Source organism: Pyricularia grisea, chromosome I, assembly GCF_004355905.1.
Source record: "Pyricularia grisea strain NI907 chromosome I, whole genome shotgun sequence".
NCBI classification, from domain to species: domain Eukaryota; kingdom Fungi; phylum Ascomycota; class Sordariomycetes; order Magnaporthales; family Pyriculariaceae; genus Pyricularia; species Pyricularia grisea.
The window spans coordinates 4,100,296-4,121,360 of record NC_044973.1 but is presented as its reverse complement, the minus strand read 5'-3'; the positions used below and the strand labels follow the sequence as shown (position 1 = coordinate 4,121,360).

Below are 21,065 nucleotides of genomic sequence, written 5' to 3'. Positions count from 1 at the left end.
TGCGATCTATTTACTACATTGGGTATCTTAGCTAGGTATGTGAGGTAATACAGTGTAGCTCTGTTGCTCTATCGGCAAACGCGGGACAAGAATTCGATGTATCGAAACGTACACTGAGGTCGGCATCCAATGGTATTTGGCATGGCACTCGAGTGAATGTAATCGGCACAAATCAAGGGAGAAAAATAAGAAAAGGAAAAAAAAGAACAATTGGGCATGCGCAATACTGTACATTAAGGTACAGCTATGACGACTGCGATCCCGGTCGTGCGATTTAATTTTATTTTATTTATTTTATTTTATTTTATTTTATTTCTTCCGGTTTCTCATAGAGTTACTCCGTAGTTGTATTGTATGCTGGGTGAACTAATTCTCAAGTACGTGCTCCGTGCTGCCGCACAGTCGCAGTACCTGGAGGAGTGGAGGTGAACCAAATTCGACAGCGGCTCCTTGCTCACGATCGGATGACCCTGCCGCCCGCCAATGCCTGCCGGGCGCGGAGACTTGTGTATCATAAAAAGACCCTACAAGCTAAACAATGAGTAAAATACATAATAAATAATAAATAAAAATAAACCCAAATAAATTGGATCAGAAAAAATCTTATAATAAAGTACAAAAACAGTTGCCCAAATCGACCGAGAAAGCTGATCTAGACTCGAAGGAGAAGCAATCTCGTTTCCAAAGGGATAAAAGAAAATGACAACCTGACACTGATTGGTGCACGCACTAATGGATGGAATGATTGGCGGAGGATTTCCTCACTAGGTAGAGCTAGACCGAAAGAATGAATAGATGAAAAGTGACAGGTTCGGGGTCACGAGCGAAAGTACAGTCGATGGATGATTGATAGCTTTGAGATGCACGATGTACAGTAAGTACCCAAGTAAGCTAATGTAATTTGTCTACAAATAGCGACCTTCTTAACCTTACTTTGTCTCACCACAAAGTATTTTATGTCTACAACTTTACAACAAGTACTTGTACCAATATCTGGCCAAGATCTAGAATTAGCTCTGCTGCAGGTTTTACCTGGCCCAATTGATGGTCGGGGTGGGGAAAAGTTAATATCCTACATGTTCGCCTCGGAAATGCTACGTAGCTCCGTTTTCTAGTGGTTCATAACACACCCTTGAGGACTCTTTCTAACCTGGACAGTATCATCCATTTTAATGCATGCACAACGTTCTCTTTATTTTCCTGTTCGGGTTGGACGTGGAGGGCAGGGATCGAGCCAGATAGAGATGAACGAGATCGATTGATTGTGTACTAAAAAAAAAAAAAAAGGATTAATCCGTAAGCACAAAGCAACAAGCAGGAAAAGGAGAAGCAATCCATAAAGAATAAACCGTTTTGTTTTTCCTTTCTTGTGAATCTCACCACCGAGCTAAACAGCCGGTCACCAAACATCGTCCCGTTTGTGCCCCTCCTCGTCAAGGTCTTGTCTAAAGCGTTGGGAGGCTTTCCCAGCCAACCACCCTGATCACGAAAGTCACGTCTTGCTTTCGCTAGACCATAATTTAGATAGCGACCGATCTGCTGCGACTCTGATAATTTAAGGTTGGGCTACAATTTCTTTTTTTCGTAGTATATCTGGATGCTCATCATGGGTTTGGCGAGCCCCTTGTAATCTACGGTGTGACTGTGACAAGAAAATCTCAATATAAAGAGTCATGAATTCTGCAAGCTCGGATATTATCAATGAGTGGAAAGGGTTTTGTACAGAACGAGAAAAAATAAATTTAGAAAGAGAGGGGAACAGAAAAAAAAAGGGTCTGGTTTGACTGATCGCTGTGTGACAACTTGTAGATCGATCGCCCGGCCCTCGGAAAAGGTACCACGGAAGCAGCTCTGCAACTGCCCGGATGGGCTCCCGCCCGTATCTTACGTGGGATGTATTATCAGGGGATTCATGTCCAAGACGACATTAATTGTGCGTTTTAATGGCCTTCTCTCGCTCTCGGAACCCCAAACACTGTTTTTCTCTCTCTTTGTAAGAAGACTGTAGCATACGGCGTATGGCAAAGGCTGCATCCTCTTCCAGCAGCCAGCTTCTCCCACCAGGGAGTGAACAACCCGAGGCCGAGTCGTAAACTTTTCACCCCCTTCAACCACTTGTCTTGCAAGTGTGTTGGAAAAGATGGAGATGCACCCCTCCCGTAAAAAAACAAAATCGAACTTTCATGATTCTCGTATCAGCAGCATGGGATTCCTGGAAGATTTTTACGCACACGTCAGGGATCCAACGCATGTTAAGCAAAAAAAAAAAAAAAAAAAAAAACTTACTAGTGGTATGTGCAAACATAAACATTAACGATAACGTCAAGAACACTGTAGTCAGAAGACAATGAGAAAAGGACCATCTCGATCTGAAAGCGGTCCAAACTTAAACCCAATAACAAAAGAAGGCAGTCAGACGACGTTGATTTCGCGTTCTCCCCCTCACATTGATTGAATGGGATTGTATTTATGAATCATGAGAACTCGAAAGCGGCCGCCATTACGTATCGGGGAGACATGTCAACCACGTGGAACTGGGAAAGGGTCAAAAATTAAAATATCGAAGAAAAAAAGAAGAAAAAAGGATGGTGTGCTCCTCCAGTCTTACAAGTTTCCTCTGAAAGTATATCATATCACCTAACACAGATAAAGAAACAATAAAGAAATAACAAAAAAATAAAAGGCGCCGTTACGTCAATTATCAGCCCGTCAATTGTATAGCCTCATTATTCACAGATCAAGCTTGACCTTGGGACCAGAAGGTACCTCATACACCACTGCCCTCGAGGACTAGCCAAGGGTCTCTTGGCTGTTGCGTAAACTGCTCCACGCTGAAACAAAGTTTCTGCCTAGGCTTCAGAGCGGGCGAGGGCTGTTTGTTTTGCTTCATGTCGTGTTGGAGCTCGTGGACCCTTCTTATTTCCTGACCACACTTGCCATCTTTTTTTTTTATGTTTTTTTTTTTACTTCCATATCCCATCTTCTTTTTGCTCTGGAATAGAGAAAGCTTCCCCGATTCAGAATAGTAGTGTCGTCTCAAGTCTAGGTGAGATTACACTTTGAATGGACGAGAAAGCACATGTAAAAGTAAACCTTGCGAGTCTGTATTTACACAAAATCCTAAAGTAAAATGTGCCATCCCAGTAAAAAACCGTCAGACTGCCCTCGTACAGTAGTAAATGTGAGATTCAAAACTCATGCTAACAATCAGGCACGGGGATCTTTTCTCCAAGCTAAACGAGCCATGCACCTAGGTGAAAACATGCGGGGACATTAAACCTCGGTGAGAATGCCGGCTGTATACGCTTAACCCTCCAAATCATCTTCAAGATCGTAAATAACGTCCTTGACCTCTTCGTGAAGCATTTCACCGAGTTTTGCACTCTCCCGGAGAACATTTCTCGCAGCTTCGGCTCCGATATCGAGATCCTCCATCATCAGCTGGACTGCAAGCTCCGGTACCAAGACAGACTGAACAAACGTCGTATGACCCCTGGCAGCTACCAGCCTATCCTGAATGGCCCGCTCCCTCAGCTTCCCAGAGAACCGCTTGACCAGATACTCAGTCATTAACCTTAGACCCCTGAAGCCGTAGTAGCCAGGGGTAAGGCTTGTTTGCGAAGTGAGCAACGTGCGCCCTTTGCCCGACCTCACCTTGCTCGAGAGCGCATCGCGGTAGTGTGAGTTAGTTTTGGCCTCGAGTACCTGGCCGAGGTGGTCGGCATGCTCCTCGAACCTTTTCTCCAGTTGGTCCCAGTCTATATCTGGATAGCCCCTTTCTTTCCAAAGTGCCGTGCTTTCCCGAACTTTGTGGCGCCGACAGAACTTCTGTTGCTCCGTTATGCTCATGTATTTGTTCGATAGGTCCTTGGCTAGATCCGAGTCGATAGGAGCGTCGCACATGGGACAAACATCCGCATTAGGATCTGGCATCGACTCCGCGTCCGAAAGCTCGCTGCTGTCCGACAAGGCTGTATTTGAAACGGGAATCTGCACATCTTCGTCTTCCAGAAGAGATTGAAACGCGCTTCGTGCTTTCACAGGCGACGAGTCCAGTACCGCGGAAGCGTCATAATTCTTCTTGCCGCTGCTAGTAGGTGAACTGTCGGGTCCAACGGAAACAAACTCGCCGCCTGCCTTGGATGGCGACTCAATACCATCCACACTCGGCATTGAAAATCTGGCCCTTGGGGCCTCAGGGGTTCTGGGTCGACCCCTTTTCTTTGGCACACGTATGACTTTGGTCTCCATCTTCCTGTTCTTGATTTGTTTGTATGACCTGTCTGTAGAGAATAATTAGTGATGTTTCCGTGCGAGGCATGTCATATCAAGCAAGGTATGAACATACTGAGAGTCTTTTGGCTACCGCCGTACTTTTTCTGGTCTGCTGTCCTTTGCGAGGAGCCAAAGCTGTGCTGGGATCCAAATGGTGTGGTGTCCGTACTTTGACTTGTTTTCAGCCGTTTGCTGACTCTTGTGTCTTCATCACTGTCTTCAATATCATCCGAATCGATCGTGGACGGCATTGTGAATTTGGCTACGCGAGACGATGTTCTCCGAGGTGCTTCCTTTACACCGTTCCCTGATTTTGAGGGCATTTTGCTATGTGGTAGGTCTTTTCTCGCGCCAAAAGAGGTCGGCTTGATGTCTGCCCTCCTGTTGAACTCATCCGCAGAATCCTCCGACTCGGAAGTGGACAAAGGGGGAGCATCGAATTCTGGTTCGGGCCTAGAGCTTGATGCTCTCTCTGGCTCCGAGTCCGAACCTGAGCGGCCTTTCCGTTTCACAGAGTTCGCCGGCTTTGCCTTCATGTTGGGTTCGACCGAAACACCTCCGACTTGCTTGAGAAGCGGCTTTGGCTGTGCCCTGTAAGACAAGCCCACGTGCCGGGGCATGAATGATGCAAAGCAAGAGACAGGACCAGCTGGATTAGGCCAAGTGTGGAAGATGTGTTGGTTCAAAGAGTGACAATCCCGTCAGCAGCCCAAGCCGGATCCCCAAAGTGCTCCTTAGCGATACTACCAGGCCGATCTTGTCTATCCTGGAGTTTCGGTCTTGAAACTCAGTATCGAACGAAACTGAAGTTGACCGGGTCGTTGACACCCACGAACGAGCTTATGGCAGCACCCCAACCCTTTCGATTTTCCTATCTGTGAGGAAAATTGATATTTGCGTAAAGGCAGATAGTCATGCAAAGTGTTCACGGCCTCGACGGCAGTCACGTAGATGATGGCGCTCAAAAACTGAAGAGATAGATGAACAGGTAGACAGAGATTCAGTAGCCTAGTGGCTAGAACGGTGTAATGTGATCTGTCAAAAGCACTGCTGCAATCAAGAGAGATAGAATGTATGTGGAATAGTGAGTTGGATGTCGTCGTATGATCACACAGTATGGCACTTTTGAGTCGGGGTTCGGTTCTTGACACCTCAACATTCGCTTTGCTGGGCGATTGAGGTGAGGTGCGTGCGAGGTCAATTTGGGTCATGATACAGTGCGGATTCAACGCGTCTCAAAACGCGCCTAGGTCAGCAAAGCAGCCCCACCTGCCTTCTAGCTTGGCATATCGCATTATCTACGTCGCAGGTCAAGATAGGTCGGGTGTGTTAAGAGAGCACATAACAAAAGCTGACTGGGTGGTTTGGCTCGCAGAGTTAATTCTCTCTTACTACAGCCATACCATGCCAAGTTTGGTCCAACGTGGCAAAACAAGATACATGACTTCTGGCACATGCACAAAAAAATCGTAATACTTCCTTACAGATTTGCAGGTATAGAAGTAGCAAATAAAACTTAACTAGACTGGGTATCAAGTAATGAACTCGGGACAGGAATCCAGATCACAATCATGGCAAAGCCATGACCCTTTTCTCAAGGTCTTTGACCCATCCCTCTATCACATTGGCGTTCTTCTCCATCGACGCCTCTCCGTCCCTCATGGCAGCCTCCACTTTGTCTAGGCCCACTCGCCAGGACCTAATCTCAGCTGCCATATCGCTTTGGTTCTGTTCCAAGTTGTCCAACGTCTCACTAGCCGCAGCCGCGTCTGCATGGATGGCCCGCAGCGACCTGAGCCGATCCAGCAGCGGAGGTAGAAGTGGAGCAAGGTTCTCGATGGTTGAGAGCGTGCCATACAAGGCATTGATTTTGGTGGTCTGCTCCGAGTACATGCTGTTCAGCTGTGCAATCTGCTCCGATTCGTTGCGGGGTTCATCATCATCCCCATTCGTCACCATTTCCTTCAAGGCCGGTGACAGCTGTGTCGATTCCAGGGCGTCCTGTGCCGCCTTAGCAAGCTTTCGTGACTTCTCGAGCTCGCTGGCATCCTGAATTAGCGTTCGGACTCGTCTACTCAACCCGTCGAGAGAGACTGTTGACGCGCTCGACAGCGTTCCGATCTGCTTGGTGAGTGTCTCTAGAGTGGGCAGTATGGCTCTAGATAGGCCGCCAGAGTCTAGCTCGGGGGCGGCAGAGGAGCCAATGCCCAGGCAAGACTCTAGGAGCAGCAGTCGCTTGTCGAAATCTGCGGCTTTTGCTAGGGCGTGACTTTGTTGGTATGTAGGAGCATATGTGACTGTATACGTAGCCCCCTCGCCACTGGGGACTGTTTCGGGGCTGACCGGGTCCACAGGTCCAGTAGCAGCCACAGTGGTAGTCGGCAGTGACCTGTCAGGAAGGACAATGCTGTCGAGTATGCGACTGAGCGAATCGATTTCCCCTTCTGGTGTTGTGCCCTCTGTAGCAGAGGCGTTTCCAGCTGCTGCCCCTCGCTTGGCATACTCGGCCCTGGCCTCCTCAACCTCACGCTGTAATCGTTTGACTTTCCGCTCTAACGTCTCCGCCTCATCGTCATCGCTAAGATCCCCTAGCTCCTCTGTACCATCCTCCAAAATCCTGTGGCGACGGTTGGTGACCTTGTATGATTTCCTCTTGCTCGTAACTCTGTCGGAGAAGTCCACATCTCTGGCATCAACGTTGCTGGGTGTGAATCTTGCACGCGCTTGTCCTGGCCGTAGCCGCTGCTTTACAACGCCGGCCTGTGGTTCCTGGTCGTCTATCTCATCGTCCGATGTCGATTTCACCGTATTAGTTTGACCATCTGTCAACTCGGGCGTCTCGTAGATGTCTGGGGCGGTGTCCAGGTCTGGAAGCGCTGAATACTTTCGATTCAACTCCATTTTGAAATGAGAGACAAGAGCCTTGTGTGAAGTATTACTGATTGAGATGCAGATGGGTTAGAGCAACAAAAAAAACCCAAGATATCGGGATATTCGTGTATTGCTAGTACTCGCATGTCCAGCTAGAGGGGACAATATGCCCACCCTTGTCCATCGTTGCAAACAAAGGCGAACCCAGTAACGCGACGACCCCTAACCCGCAGAGTCTACATCACACTTTGAGCGGCTGAGGTAGGTCCTTCCAGGGTAGCATGGCTGGCAGGCCCACCTGCAGCTGAACCCCACTACCAACTGCCCAATCACAAGCTCTGATAATTTCGCCCACACATTTGCAGAATTATCGTCCAAAACTTCTCAAAGGCCGCCTCTTCGAGATCATCCCCGCCTCTCAAAAGACGACATCTCCTTTTGCGCCACGCCGACATTCCGAGAAACATACACCGCACGCCTCTGCAAAAGTGCAAGTTGATGTACGACTTCCCATGGAGCTGAAAATCGAGTTCTGGGCACGAATAGAGCACTGATATTCCACAACGAAGCAGATTGTCAAGATGGACGCCAGCAAGCAGCCTGTCAAGCTCGTCAAGGTCACCCGAGTTCTCGGCCGTACCGGTACGCTTCGAATGCCCCCAAAGTCGACGTTATTGGAGCTTATGGAGGTCATGGAGGAATATTCAGCTGACGGATGGAAAAATAATCAGGTTCTCGTGGTGGTGTGACCCAAGTCCGCGTCGAGTTCATGGACGACCAGAGCCGAAGCATCATCCGCAACGTCAAGGGCCCAGGTAACGAACGACTCCTCGACCTCCCATAGTCACCGCCCACCTCCTTCAAACGAACCGACCTTTGGCTTCGCAATCATCGCCCGCTCTCGCATATGCCAAGAATGCACTCGCTAACCATGAATACACAGTTCGCGTCGACGACATCCTGGTGCTCCTCGAGTCTGAGCGTGAGGCCAGGAGGCTGAGATAAAGAAAACATCATGAAAAGTTTGGGTTCAAGAAAGAGGCTGTACGGAATGACACGGGACATACCCTCGGCGGCAGGGACTGGGTCGAGGGAACGGCAACGGCATTGCTAGTCTTTCTAACGTTTTAGAGAGAGGCGTTGGTTTGGGATTCTGGTATCCAGAATAGGCTTCTCACGACAATACTCAACCATGTGTTTTACGCGACTACCAAATGGGCATTATTTTCGTTAAGCCGGTGCTACTTTTCTGTCACCAATGCACATACGATTTTCTGGATATTGATTTGGAGAGAGTGAACAGGCAAATCGACCTGTCAGCTAGATTGACGGTACAGTTGGGAACTGGAAAAGACACATTGACAAGCAATTGCTGCAGAATCTAGGATTCCGATCTCGAATGCCTTGAAGGCTGCCATCGCGAAACTGAAAGGCGCGACGCTAACCAAGGACAAGAGGGTGCTTCACGTGACTTATCCGCCAGCGCCCCATCAACCTTGCCGAGCGGGCCCTACTTCAATGGGCCCTTGAGATTTTTCCCGGCCGATTTTCTCTTCAAATCTTTCTTCTCATTCCATTCTCACCACAAACAACATTAACCTGTGTTGGTCTGTCAAATAATATATTTTCAAACAAAAGGTATGTGAATCATTGTTTTACTTTCTGTATATCATTCGATTGGATGATGATCCAAAATAGCATGTATTACCTGAACATGTTTGATGTAACAACTTCTTCACCGAGATCTCTGACTATCAATCACTTACCATTGTTTTACTTTCCACAAAGCTCTAGAGATAGTGAGACTAACAAGAAGACCCAAATTCAGATACATATTCTATAATATTTATTACATTATTGTCAATTATGACATCCCTTCCCCGGGCGCCGCCTGGGCACTTCAATATTCTGTACTTTGCCAGTGCCAGCTCTTTTACGTCAAAGGGTTCCGAGTCACTGCCAGCGCCGCTTCCTCTTAGCAAACTCTTCTCAGTCCTCGAAGAGCGCTACAGTGGGATCAAGGCCAAAATTCTCGATTCTTGCCTTGTCACCGTCAACCTAGAATACGTAGACATGCCGTCAGACCAAGACTATGCTGATTACGGTAATCAAACGATCATCTCGGAAGGTGACGAAGTTGCCATCATTCCACCGGTCAGCTCCGGCTAGCATTGCGTGTGTCGCAAATGATGCAGCATCGCTTGCGGATTTATCGTGTGGCGCAAATGCTCTGGGTCACGACATTATCGGTGATTCTGATGCGAGTTAGCTGCGCCGCTTGGTCAATATCGGATTGCAGCATTCGCTCAATGATTTCATCACAAGACGACTGCATGAAGCAGTCTGAAATTTTTTCTCTCCATTGTTATTCGTGAGGCACCAGTGGGGGTTTCCTATCATTGAATGATCCATGTTCTCGAGTAAATATCACCATCGCTCGTGTCAGATGGTACAACGGCACATAGAGGTGTTGCGCAGAGGCGCCATGATTTATGAGCCACGAGCGAACATTTTAAAAAAAAAAAAAAAAAATGTTCTCGGGTTGAATTTCAAGCCAGTGGTGCCTGCAGCGTGCCGGCATGCCTGCTTCGAGAACGGACTGTAGGGTACAGAGTGCTTTGAGTCCATGTGCTACAGACGCAGCCACTACCCTAACGCCATAACAGTCTCAGTAACCAAGAGTTGTGGATCATCACAAGCACGAGTACATGGAGGATGTTGATTCGTAGTAAAAACCTACTTACGAACTGCGGCACAAACTGAAAATATGTTCCCAATGGGTGATCGTAACTATCATTCCGATATGCTAAACGGCAACATGTCAAGGTCAACTTGTTGGCCATATATCTTGATAACCTCCAAACAAAGTGATCTTTTTGGTAGTATGTATCTCTTTTTTTGGTTGGTTGGTGTGACCCCGGCCCATCACAGCGAGCCTACGATGGTCCTCGCCTTGCGCCTCTCCTCCTCGCTTAACACCCACTGCATCCCACCGCTTTCCCCGGCACTTTCCTCGGCCACCAGCTCGTCCCACTCGTCGTCCTCCATGTTGGCGACCATGAGGATCTGGGAGACGCGGGCAAACTCCTCGCGCAGGGCGTAGTTGCCCCTAGCGATGGCGCCGATCATGGCCGAGAAGTCGCGCTCCATGCGCACGATGCCGTAGCCGCTGACCTTGCCGGCGGCGGCCCAGGCGCGCCGCTCGAGGACCTTTGACAGGTGGCGGGCGGCCAGCTCGAGCAGCGAGGCGTATGTGCGCGGGGTCTGCAGGCGAGCGAGCGGCTGCATGAGCGCGTCCCAGCGATGCTCAAACACGCGCCCCACGGCCTCGAGCCGTTCCACCAAGTCTGCCTCGTCCTCGTCGTTGCGCGCCGCCGCCTCGGCGAGGTCCTCCTCTGTAAGGCCGTAGTCGGCGTCGCGGAAGGTCTCGGATAGCGCCGCCCGGAGTCTGGGACGGACCACTTGTCCGAAGAGTACTTCGATGCCTTCTTTGAGGAGGTCGCCTGCCTTGGAGGAAAAGGCGGCCTCGAGGGATTGTAATTCACGCGTGACGACCGAGGCGTCGCGCTCGAGAGGGAAGAGGTCCTTGAGTCCGCCGGCTGGGGGCCGAGGCGCGGCGGCAGAACCGTTTAGTGACTCGGGCATGTCTGGGGGTCCCAGGCGGCTGCTGATAATACGAGAGAGGTACTCCTTGGCCATGTCAAGGCTGTTGCAGAGTACCGTAAACGCGATGATCTTGTCCTCGGGAGGGAAACCGCCCTTGACGGCTGGGACGGGATAGGTCTCGTCCCGCATTCGGCGCTGGATCATGCCCACAAAGTCGGAGCCCAGTACCCTGCCGATAGTAGGGACAACAGAGGTGATGACTTCGATCTGGGAGGTGGACAAGGTCCGCTGGAGGACTGAGCTTACGATGTACATGACATCATCGACGGCGGAGATGATATATGGAGGGTTGCCGTCCATCGGCTTGCCCATAGTGAGGGACAGTCCAGTTGGAGACTCGTCGAGCTGGAATGCTTTCTCGACAGATCTCCTAAAGTAAAAAGTCGACATGACGTTATATGGTATGATGAGTTTACCGTTGACCTTACGGTAGAGGTTGGAATTTCGGATGACAGGAGGAGTGACCAAAGGGGTGTCTTCAGGTGTCGAATTGTCCTGTGGGAATCTGCGATTAGCACACGGGAATAGCATAACACAGAGAACAAGTACATAATATCGTATCAAGGAGCCGAGGGTACATCTCGAACTTACTCTGCACTTCACGGCAAGGAAGCGCATATAAAACGACCACTTGCCCAGCATGACGGCAATCTCAGCAAGCAGCCCATCCACCTCCTTCATGTTGACACCCTCATCCTCGCTCTGACGAGGGTCATTGGTCCCCACACCGCCGGCGGGCGAGTTGACACGGGGTGTGCCCCCGAAGCCACCCCTCTGTTGGGGCAGGAAGCTCTGCACCAGAAATGAGAACGGATAGCTCTTGACGTCCTTGAGCCTCCTGTCCACCGTCCGGTCGTCGCTCCATGAGTCGAGAACAATGCCTCCCTGAACGTCGACCTCGACCTGCAGTCGCTCGATGACCCTGACCATCTTGCCGGTGCCATAGTGCCTCTCTACTAAGCCTCCATGCCCCTCGATGATGCGCGCGACGTGCTCAAAGAGCTTGGTGAGCGCACCCGCGAAGAAAAAAGTGTTTTGCTGCTGCCCGCCGGCGGCTGTGACGCCCGGCCCGTCGCGGAGAGTCTGCCTGGCCATGCCAGCCACGCCCTGGCACACGAACCGGCCGTAGATGTCGAGGCCGACGTCTCCCCTGCCTATGAGTGGGAAGAGCTTGAAGAAGCGCGTGACCTTGGCCTCATCGCCCTCGGAGGCGGCCTTGTCGAACTCGCGCAGGAAGAGGCTGCACAGGCTCTCCCTCGCCGACTCGAGCGTGACCGCGGGGCTGTCGGGCGTCTCGACGGTGGGCACGACGGCGCGCGCGAACCCGCAGTGCAGGATCTCGTCGGGCACCGCCGCGGCGCGGGCCAGGTAGCCGGCGGCAGCCTCCCAGTCTTGCGGAGCGCCCATGCTGCCGACGACGCCAGCCACGCAGGCCTTGAGCTCGGCGACCTGCTCCACGACGCTGAGCGTGGCCTGGACCCGGTCCTTCTCGAGGTCGAGCGTGCGCACGCGGCTCGACAGGCGCTCAGCCGTGTCGGCAGCCCCGGAGAGCATCGTGTTGGATATTGTGCGTGAGGCAATCACCTGGGCCCCCAGGGTCGCGCGCAGGTTGTCGAGCCGGAGTAGGTCGCGGCTGAGGTCCGAGTGAGAGGAAACGAGGCCGTCGAGGCGGCTGGTTAGGGCCTGCTCGCGGGCATGGAGGGATTCGAGCGCCGTGCGTATGTCGGCGACGCTGCTTGCTTCTTGAATGGGTCGGAGCATTTCTGCCACCATGGCGTCGACGTTGGCTTTGGTGGTACTCGATTCTTTCTTGGGGCCTAGGCCAGCATCTGCTGCTGCTGCTGCTGCTGCTGCTGCACCATCACCAACCGTTGCCGGCGGGAGCTTGCCCGAGGAGCTGGATGCTGTGGCGTGGCCATTGGAAAGGGCTGACATTTGCGCCGTCTTGTGCAATGTCGGCTCATATCGTCCGGCAATGCGAGACTCGTAGGCCGTACGTCTTGCGGAGGGGATGTTTACTGGTCAAGTTGGTTACTTGATCCCCTCCGTGATTTATATTTTTGTAGCTTTGCACAAGTCAAGAAGAAGTAAGGTACCTCAGGTAGGTACTTAGTGACTGCCAGATCATGGCCTGGCATGGGGTCGTGCCTGGGTTCGGGGGGTAGCGGGGCAGGTCCACAGCACGGTGGAGGCCTAAACTCTGCTATGTGCCAAAGCTAAGGACGCAAGCTTACGGTATTGTTTGTTATACAGTCGACGATGTAGGGGCCACATCATCAATGTAACCCCATGTGTTGGTTACCTTCCTTACTCGGGCATATAAATTATACGAACATGCTCATAGTACGACAATTCGTTCAACATCTTGTTTTGCTTACTTACTGTCAATTGGCAAAAAGTTTCTGCCAAATAGGAGCAAGTAACAAAAAGTAAATCATATTAAACCCAGACAAACCCGACAATTATGTACAGTGGATAGATATTTACCTTTACACCGCTTGGCTGTAGTTGCTGCCGACTCTTCTACGCCCGTATTTGAGCCACTTCCGCAGCTCGTCGGCCCAGAAAACGGTGCTGCATATCATTACAAGCCGCACCAAATCCATGAAACCCAACGCCTCTGTCTGAAATACCTCTTGGAGCCAGGGAAAGTATATCACAAGTAGCTGTCCCGCAATGCTCAATGAAACGGCCCAGTTGAAGAGGGTGTTGTGGAACAAGCCTATCTCTCCACGCAGTATCGATTTGGATTCTGACCTGCATGCCAGTGCGTTGAACATATCAAACAGCACAAAACATGTAAAAGTCATGGTCGTGTCTCGTCGTGTCACCTGCCTGTCCTCCAGCATCTCGTGCGTGTAAACCAGCATGGTGCCAACCATCACGATCGTGGCCGACTGCGCAACGCGCTGAATAACGGCTCGGGTAAGTACAGGGTCGTTGCGCTTGCGAGGTGGTCGGTTCATAACGTCCTTGTCGACAGCCTCTACACCCAGGGATTGAGCCGGAGGTCCATCCATAATAATGTCTGTAATCATGACCTTGTTAGAAAAACTTTCAACCGGACCGATCCAGCCATCCATCTCAACTGTGGTCTATACTCACTAATCCACAAGATCTGCATGGCATTGAGCGGCGACTTGAATCCAAGCGCCGTGCAGAGTAAGACAAGGGATAACCCAGCCGCGCTTGTGCTCAGCTGGAAGGTCAAAAAGTTCTGGATGTTATTGAAAATGCCTTTGCCCTCCTCGATGGCATGTAGAATCGTCGAGAAGTCGTCATCAGTCAAAATCATGTCGGCCGCCTCCTTGGCCACGTCGGTGCCCTGCCTTCCCATCGCGATTCCAATGTCTGCCTTCTTCAAAGCTGGCGCGTCGTTCACACCATCTCCGGTCATAGCAACGATATCGCCACGCATCTGGAGGGCACGGATAATCTTCATCTTGTGATCGGGATTGGTCCGCGCGAACACTGTCGTTGTCTGCATCGCTTGAGCCAGCTCCTCCTCTGTCATGGCATCCACCTCCTCGCCACGAAGAACTGGGCGGACGCTGACCTGATTATCACCATGCTCAATGGGAGCTGCGATGTGCATTCCCAGCTGTCTTCCAATGGCTACTGCAGTCGTTTCAGCATCGCCAGTGATCATAATGACTTTGACACCGCCGCGCATCAACTTTCTGATAGAGCGCGCTACCCCGGGCCTGGGCGGGTCGCTCATACCGACCAGCCCCGCAAAAGTCAAGCCGGTGTAAGGCTCCTCATTAGTAGCGGGATGACCGTCTTCCGAGCCGTTCCCTGCAGGAGTACTACTCCTAGTCGCCGATGCAATGGATCCCTTTCCTCTAGTAGGCTTGCTAACTGTACCACTTGCGAACGCGAGCACACGCAGGCCCTTAGTTGCCATTTGCTCTGCGGCTTGGATGGCCTCCTGGCGTCGATTAGAGTCAAGGACGAACTCTCTGCCTTCTCCAGTGATGTACGTGTCGCAGCTCGCCAAAACTCGGTCGATGGCACCCTTGATGTAAGCGAACTCCTTATCATTTCTGCTACCACCCTCGCCACCAATGGTGACACCCATCCATTTCCTTTCAGAACTGAAAGGAGTCTCAGTGGTACGCGGCCCAACGGACCCCCTGGCGTCATGCTCCTTGAATCTGTCGAGTAGGTCAAGCATGGCCACATCGGTGGGCTGTCCAACCCAGCGAGTATATGTCGAGCTGTGCTCATTCTTACCGAGCGTTGACGACAGGACGGCCCTAGCAGCTGCGCCGTTCTCGGTGTATTGGTGCGCGAGGCGTGCATTGTTCGCAATGTTCCCAATGCGCAGAATTCTCAAAGTTGCAGCATCTGGCTTAATCTCAGTGAACTCATCATCAGAGTCCACGTTGACAGAGCTCTGCTGTCCAAAGTACCACATCTTGGTGGTGGTCATGTGATTCATAGTAAGAGTGCCTGTCTTGTCTGTGCACACAACGTTCACCGATCCAAGGGTCTCCACTTTGGGCATCTTCCTGACGATGGCATTGCGTTTGGCCATGCGATGCACGCCAAGCGCCAGGGTCACCGTTACAATGATGGGAAGGCCTTCGGGGATAGCGGCCACAGCGAGAGATATGGATATGGTGAAGATCTCGAGCAGCTTCTTGCCCTGCAGAAATCCAATCAGAGAGATGAAGCCGATGACGACAAAAGAAAACTTGCTGAGCTGCCCGCCCAGTTCATCCATTGAAAGCTGCAGCGGCGAACGAGGGCTTTCGGTACCGGATACACTCAGCGAAATAGTGCCAAAGTGGGTGTTCCCCCCGGTGGCAAAGACTATTCCCTGTCCATGTCCAGACCGAACCAATGTACCCATATACGCCACGTTCTTGGGCTCGTGGCTGAGGTCGTCTCCGGCCTGGCCCTTAAAATCAGGGGCGGATTGCGTTGCGAACGTAGGGCTAGGCAGCTGTAGACTAGACCCTGCATAAGGGGACAATGGCCGAGCAACCCGGCGTCGCGGCGCAGCCGTGAGACGTTCTGGCTCGTTCTCGCCGGTAAGGTTCGAGGCGTCAATAGTCAAGTCAGTCGCTTTCGTCACACGAATGTCTGCAGGAATGCGGTCCCCAGTTGTAAAAATAACGAGGTCGCCTGGGACAAGTTGTTCGGCCATGACTTTTACGGATGTTGCTTCCAATGCCGCCTCCCCCGGGGTGGTGGCACCTGAAGCAGTCGGCTCCGGGGCGTCATCGTCAGCTTGGCCACTATTAGCAGGCCAAGTCGTCGATCGAGACTGTGCGGGCTTGGTTGCGGAGTTGCGAATGAGGTGGGCATGGTCTGGGACCAGGTGGCTCAAAGCCTCGATGGATTTTTCGGATCGGTATTCCTGTACGAATCCAACCGTGACTACGATTGTCACCGCAACCGTTATGCTCACGGCATCATCCGTGTTCCCAAGAAATATTGAGGCAGCCGCCGATGCAAGGAGCAGCAGGATCAACGGCTCCTTAAACTGACCAATGAATCGCAACCAAAGGGGTTCTGGAGGTTCGTGGGGGATCTCGTTAAGTCCATGAACTTGCTGTCGTCGCAAAGCTTCGGTAGCCGTGAGACCGTGAGTTAACGAGGTTTGTAATCTGGTAGCAGTTTCGCTCGCCGTCAGGTAGGAGAAATCCTCGGCCAGTTCTCTGGATTGATACGACGTGGTGCGTGTATGACCGCCGGGTGTCCTAGACTGTGATCTTTCGATTTCGTCATGTGCGCCCATCAAGGGGATGCCATTGACACCATCGCGTCCCTTCTCCATGGCTTCGGGTTGGTTAGGGGGCTGGTGACAGAGACGACGATCGTGAACCCCGGCAAATGCAGAGTCTATCTAGAAAATCCAAGGTAGTGTTAGTAAGGACAAATGGCACTAGCACAGACATGCAGAGCATTGCAGGCAAAATAATCACGCTAGGCTTACTTACGAAATGGGATGTTGATGCATGAGGAAAATGCAATGTGTCGAGTGCAAAAGCGTCTTTGTCTAGCAATGACGATTGAATTACTGATCGGGACAAATAAATGCCGGGGATAAAGCTGGCAGCTCGGCTGTAGTTGTGCAGATAGAGCTCAAGGGTGAGTGTCGGATCAAAAAAGAGATGATCAGATGGCTAATCTGTTGGTGCAACGACTTTGGTTCCTGGTTCAGGCCAACAGTCGTGCTTATGATCCCAAGGAAGGCAAATGTCTCGACTTCCTTTTTTTGACTGGTTGGCGTCGCGGACCTGCATCCAATCCAGAACCAATAGAAGCTGACCCTGGCTGGGCGCAGAGAGCCAGGACACCTTTACTGACAGACACTTCTTGGCGTGACGGGGTCCACTCTGGCCCACACCCAAAGAGCCGGGGTAGAGTTCGGAGAGCCACGAGAGCCTCAAATCCAATTGGAACCAAGCCTTTGGTTGTTTTTCATTTTGTTCTTTTTATCAGGATTGAAGTTTAGCGCACTCTCATACGGGGTATCCCGGCATTTCTCTTTTTGTTAAACAGATGTTAAGACCTGACTATATGTATAGGCTAGCAGGGCCAGGTAGTCTCTGACAGTAGAGAAGCACTCTAGTTGAGGTAAGATACCTAAGGACTGTAGGTAGGTACCTAGGTAGGTAGGTAGGTATATCTTGTTGTTAAAACGACACAAATCTATTTTTGGGTAGACGGATCGGTGCGATTCGATTCAACTATCAATTTGGTGGACTTGTCAAGTTGAAGGTTTATAGTGATAATTTCATGACTCCAAATTATAGATCATCAACTCATAAAGCTTTTGAATTTACAATGAATAGCAGAGTGATAATGTGCCTACCTCCCTCGGACATATATCGTATGAAACACCAAATGGCCAATGTAGCTTTGCTAGCTCATAGTTTATATTACACACTAGAACTAGACTAGTCCAGCATACCACGTGATCCAAAATCAGCGCGCGGAACGAGGCGCGCAAGCTAATGCTTACGTCACTTGATACACGAAGCACGGGCCATCAGTCGGGGAGCCGACAGCTCTTACCAGGAACGCGAGCCCAGCGGCCCCAGCCACCAGATTTTGCAGGGTCGACCGACCGACCGCCCCGAGACCTTTTCGATCAATCTCGCCCGTTTTCCAACCCATCACCCCCTCTACCGTTTCCCCCCCGTTGGTTTGTGCGTCCTTTTCCCTCATCATCATCCACAGCCGTCGCGTTTTTGTTGCTGCCGCGACTTGCTTGAGAATCACTCTTTTAAAGTTGAAGGTTTTAAAACATTGCTGCGCGCTGTTAGCACAACTGCGTCGCTTTGCGCCGTAGGTTTGGCGCTGCTGATTCCCCAAAAATCTTGCGCGACTCCAAATCCTGGCACGGCAACAACAACAACAAAAAAACACGCGCCCTGTTTATCGTGTACCTCCGGTCGCGACAACTTCCGCGTCCATAGATATCACCAAACTCTTCTCAATTCACCTCATATATTGCCAACTCATACTTTTTTTTCAGCAGTTTCAATTCTACATTGCAGCATTCACCATGTTTTATTCAGATACCCTGCTCCGGACCACGGGGCCACTGTCGCGGGTATGGCTGGCGGCAAACATGGAGCGCAAGCTCTCCAAAGCCCACATCCTGCAGTCAAATTTGCGGCACAGTGTTGAACAGATCATTCAACCCAGTGAAGAAGCTCCACTAGCTCTGCGATTGAGTGGTCAATTGCTCCTCGGTGTCGTGAGAATCTACAGCCGCAAAGCCCGTTACTTGCTAGAAGATTGCAATGAAGCTTTGATGAAGATCAAGATGGTACGCTGACCTAGTGGAGTCTGACAGCGCTCTGCGCATGCCAGCCATCATGTACACCTTATACTGACCTGACTTTTATACTAGGCTTTCCGCTCATCGGGTAACAATGACTTGCCGACCAATTTGCATCTACCCAACCGCGAATCGCTTATGCTTCAAGATCGCATCACACCGCATGATAATCTTGATGATCTTCCCCCGGAGCCAACGATCAACTTTGACGACTTTACGACGTCACAACAACTTGGACGCAAGGGGAGAGTCAGCAACCGCGAGATTAACCTACAGGAAGACTTCAACAACAGCCAATTTCTCCAGGATGAGTCACGGAATGAGCTCAACCTGAAGGTAGCCGACATGGACGAGGACCTGGAGCTGGACTTTGGCTTGGACTTGGACATGGAGGAAACCGTGGTGGAAGCTGGACGTGATGCGCCGGCTGCCAGGGACGTGGAGGATGACATGATCAGTGAGCTCGTTCCTTCCAAGGAACGAGACACGTCTTTGGGACTTGACTTTGGGGATGACGAGCAAGTCCGCATCGCCGATGTGGAAGGCGATATTCCCATGTTTGACGACGACATGGATTTCAACATTGGCGATGCGTCCGCCATGCCTCAGGGCCTGATGGATGTTGCTCCCGAGCGCGCTCGCATCTCAGAATCCCCCCTTTCTGACATTGACCCAGCATTTGCGAACGAGATGGAGATGGAGTTCTCACGCACCATGAACGGGGACATGTACGAACCGGGCGACGATACAGAAAGGACCATCACCATGAAGGCGCCGCAGCGGGCAAAGAAGCGACGTGCTATTGTGCCGGACACTGATACCATGCTGACAAGCAACCATATCCGAGATCAGCAAGCTCACCATGACAACATCTTGAAGCCGCAGACGTTCGTCCCCAACGAGCCTTACCTTCTTACCCTATTGGACATGCAAAAGAGTGGTGGCTTCGTTTCCAACGTCATTCTAGAGTCGAGGAGTGAAGAGTGGGCTCCCGAGCTGAAGGGATTGTTGTCGCTAGAGTCCATCCGCCCCATCAACGATCTCAAGCGCAAGCGGGATAGTGGAATCGCAGATATGGGAAGCGGAGACGAGCAAGGGCAGTCCAAATCCCCTCGTCTGGAGCTTGGTGACGATGATGATCAGCTCAACCTTGGCCTTGACGACCCTGCGGACCAGACCGCCAGACCGGAAGGAACTGTTCTCGAGATACCCGCAGACGAAGGCTTCGAACAGCATGATGACACTGGCTACGAAAACGTGACTGCGATGCCCGCGTTTGACGACACGGTAGCACCGCAGACTCTCCCTGCCGACAGCGGACCAATTTCTATCGGTACCAAGCATGCGGTCCATATTCTGCGTGATCTGTTTGGGCCGGATGCTGCCACTGATGATGAGAAGCGCAAGAACACATCTGTTGTCTTCCAGGAGCTTCTCCCAGAGAGCAGGACGACAAAGGCAGATGCGACCAAGATGTTCTTTGAGTGCCTCGTTCTGGCTACCAAAGATGCCATCAAGGTCGAGCAGCCCGAGGGTGTGCTTGGTGGGCCCATTCGCATCCGTGGCAAGAGGGGACTGTGGGGAGCTTGGGCCGAGAGAGAGGCTGGTGGAGAGATGGCATCACAAGTCGACGAGCCTGAACCAGCAGTCACAAGCGCTCCTGTGGTATCAGTCGAGGCATAGTTGCGTTCATCTGCTGTACAAGGTTTTTCTTTCTTTGGAGACTAGCAGCAAGTCTCGCTTCCGCTGTATATATTGACAGGCATGCCCTGTGGCTGTTCGGGTTCTTGAGGAGCGTTCTGGAGCTACTGTTATTAAGGTGTTGGCTTGTGTTTTCTTCGTCCTTGTTCTTTTCTTGTCTTTGTGGGTGGTTTCCATTTACTACTGTTTGCGTCACGCGACCAAGTGGCGTTCTGGCGTCTTTTGGACGATTGATTTTGAGTTTGGGGGAAATACCACTTTGATACTCCCTGGGAAAGGGGATTATTAGCATTTGTGTTGGCTTGTTCAAAACCATGGGGTGTATCGGGGGTTTCTGGTTAAGGAAGCTCTTGGAGCTCGAAAGGCTGTTGTCTAGTTGACTTTCCTGGATTAAGTAAGGCCTGACTGGACACGGTTAACGAGAATTCTAGATAGAAAGCATTGTAGCATACAAAAAGAGGCTCTTAGGTAGTCAGAGCCTTCATCGCATCTAATAAGGCGAGGCTTTGGACATTTAAGATTCATATTCTACTTTTTTTTATCTGTGGTCATTTTCGCAGAGCTTCTTCCCACAGGAGGCATGCTTGTGTTGAGAACCTCTACCCGGTGATAATTGCTCATTGATCTAGATATGCTGGGCATAGTACAAACAAAGTAAAGCTCATAGTAGCTTCAGGTCTTCTGCGGTGTTTGTTAACCCCACTCACCCCCACCACTTCCGTCATATCCAGTCCTCTTCGTTTTAGTC

General features: G+C 51.1%; 6 protein-coding genes across 6 annotated transcripts; 3 read left to right on the top strand and 3 right to left on the bottom strand.

The window, feature by feature from the left end:
- Positions 1–3,151: 3,151 nt before the first annotated feature.
- PgNI_06304 (uncharacterized protein) lies at positions 3,152–5,431 on the bottom strand. Its single transcript, XM_031126328.1, has 2 exons — positions 4,349–5,431; positions 3,152–4,283 (listed from the first exon to the last, which is right to left on the bottom strand). Exons 1-2 carry the CDS (start codon positions 4,893–4,895, stop codon positions 3,307–3,309), a joined length of 1,524 nt encoding a protein of 507 aa, XP_030981807.1. The 5' UTR covers positions 4,896–5,431; the 3' UTR covers positions 3,152–3,306.
- A 413-nt stretch (positions 5,432–5,844) lies between these two features.
- PgNI_06303 (uncharacterized protein) lies at positions 5,845–7,176 on the bottom strand (the record flags this gene model as incomplete). The annotated part of the gene is made up of 1 exon (XM_031126327.1): positions 5,845–7,176. One exon carries the CDS (start codon positions 7,174–7,176, stop codon positions 5,845–5,847), a length of 1,332 nt encoding a protein of 443 aa, XP_030981802.1.
- A 353-nt stretch (positions 7,177–7,529) lies between these two features.
- On the top strand, positions 7,530–8,494 carry PgNI_06302 (uncharacterized protein). The gene is made up of 4 exons (XM_031126326.1): positions 7,530–7,646; positions 7,719–7,788; positions 7,878–7,961; positions 8,090–8,494. Exons 2-4 carry the CDS (start codon positions 7,728–7,730, stop codon positions 8,149–8,151), a joined length of 207 nt encoding a protein of 68 aa, XP_030981801.1. The 5' UTR covers positions 7,530–7,646; positions 7,719–7,727; the 3' UTR covers positions 8,152–8,494.
- A 518-nt stretch (positions 8,495–9,012) lies between these two features.
- PgNI_06301 (uncharacterized protein) lies at positions 9,013–9,315 on the top strand (the record flags this gene model as incomplete). The annotated part of the gene is made up of 1 exon (XM_031126325.1): positions 9,013–9,315. One exon carries the CDS (start codon positions 9,013–9,015, stop codon positions 9,313–9,315), a length of 303 nt encoding a protein of 100 aa, XP_030981804.1.
- Positions 9,316–9,632: 317 nt separating this feature from the next.
- Positions 9,633–16,932, bottom strand: PgNI_06300 (uncharacterized protein). The gene is made up of 6 exons (XM_031126324.1): positions 16,764–16,932; positions 13,918–16,669; positions 13,306–13,840; positions 13,195–13,214; positions 11,404–12,830; positions 9,633–11,307 (listed from the first exon to the last, which is right to left on the bottom strand). Exons 2-6 carry the CDS (start codon positions 16,598–16,600, stop codon positions 10,072–10,074), a joined length of 5,901 nt encoding a protein of 1,966 aa, XP_030981803.1. The 5' UTR covers positions 16,601–16,669; positions 16,764–16,932; the 3' UTR covers positions 9,633–10,071.
- Positions 16,933–17,904: 972 nt separating this feature from the next.
- Positions 17,905–20,837, top strand: PgNI_06299 (uncharacterized protein). The gene is made up of 2 exons (XM_031126323.1): positions 17,905–18,604; positions 18,689–20,837. The coding sequence occupies exons 1-2, from the start codon at positions 18,338–18,340 to the stop codon at positions 20,297–20,299; spliced, it is 1,878 nt and encodes a 625-aa protein (XP_030982752.1). The 5' UTR covers positions 17,905–18,337; the 3' UTR covers positions 20,300–20,837.
- Positions 20,838–21,065: the final 228 nt, after the last annotated feature.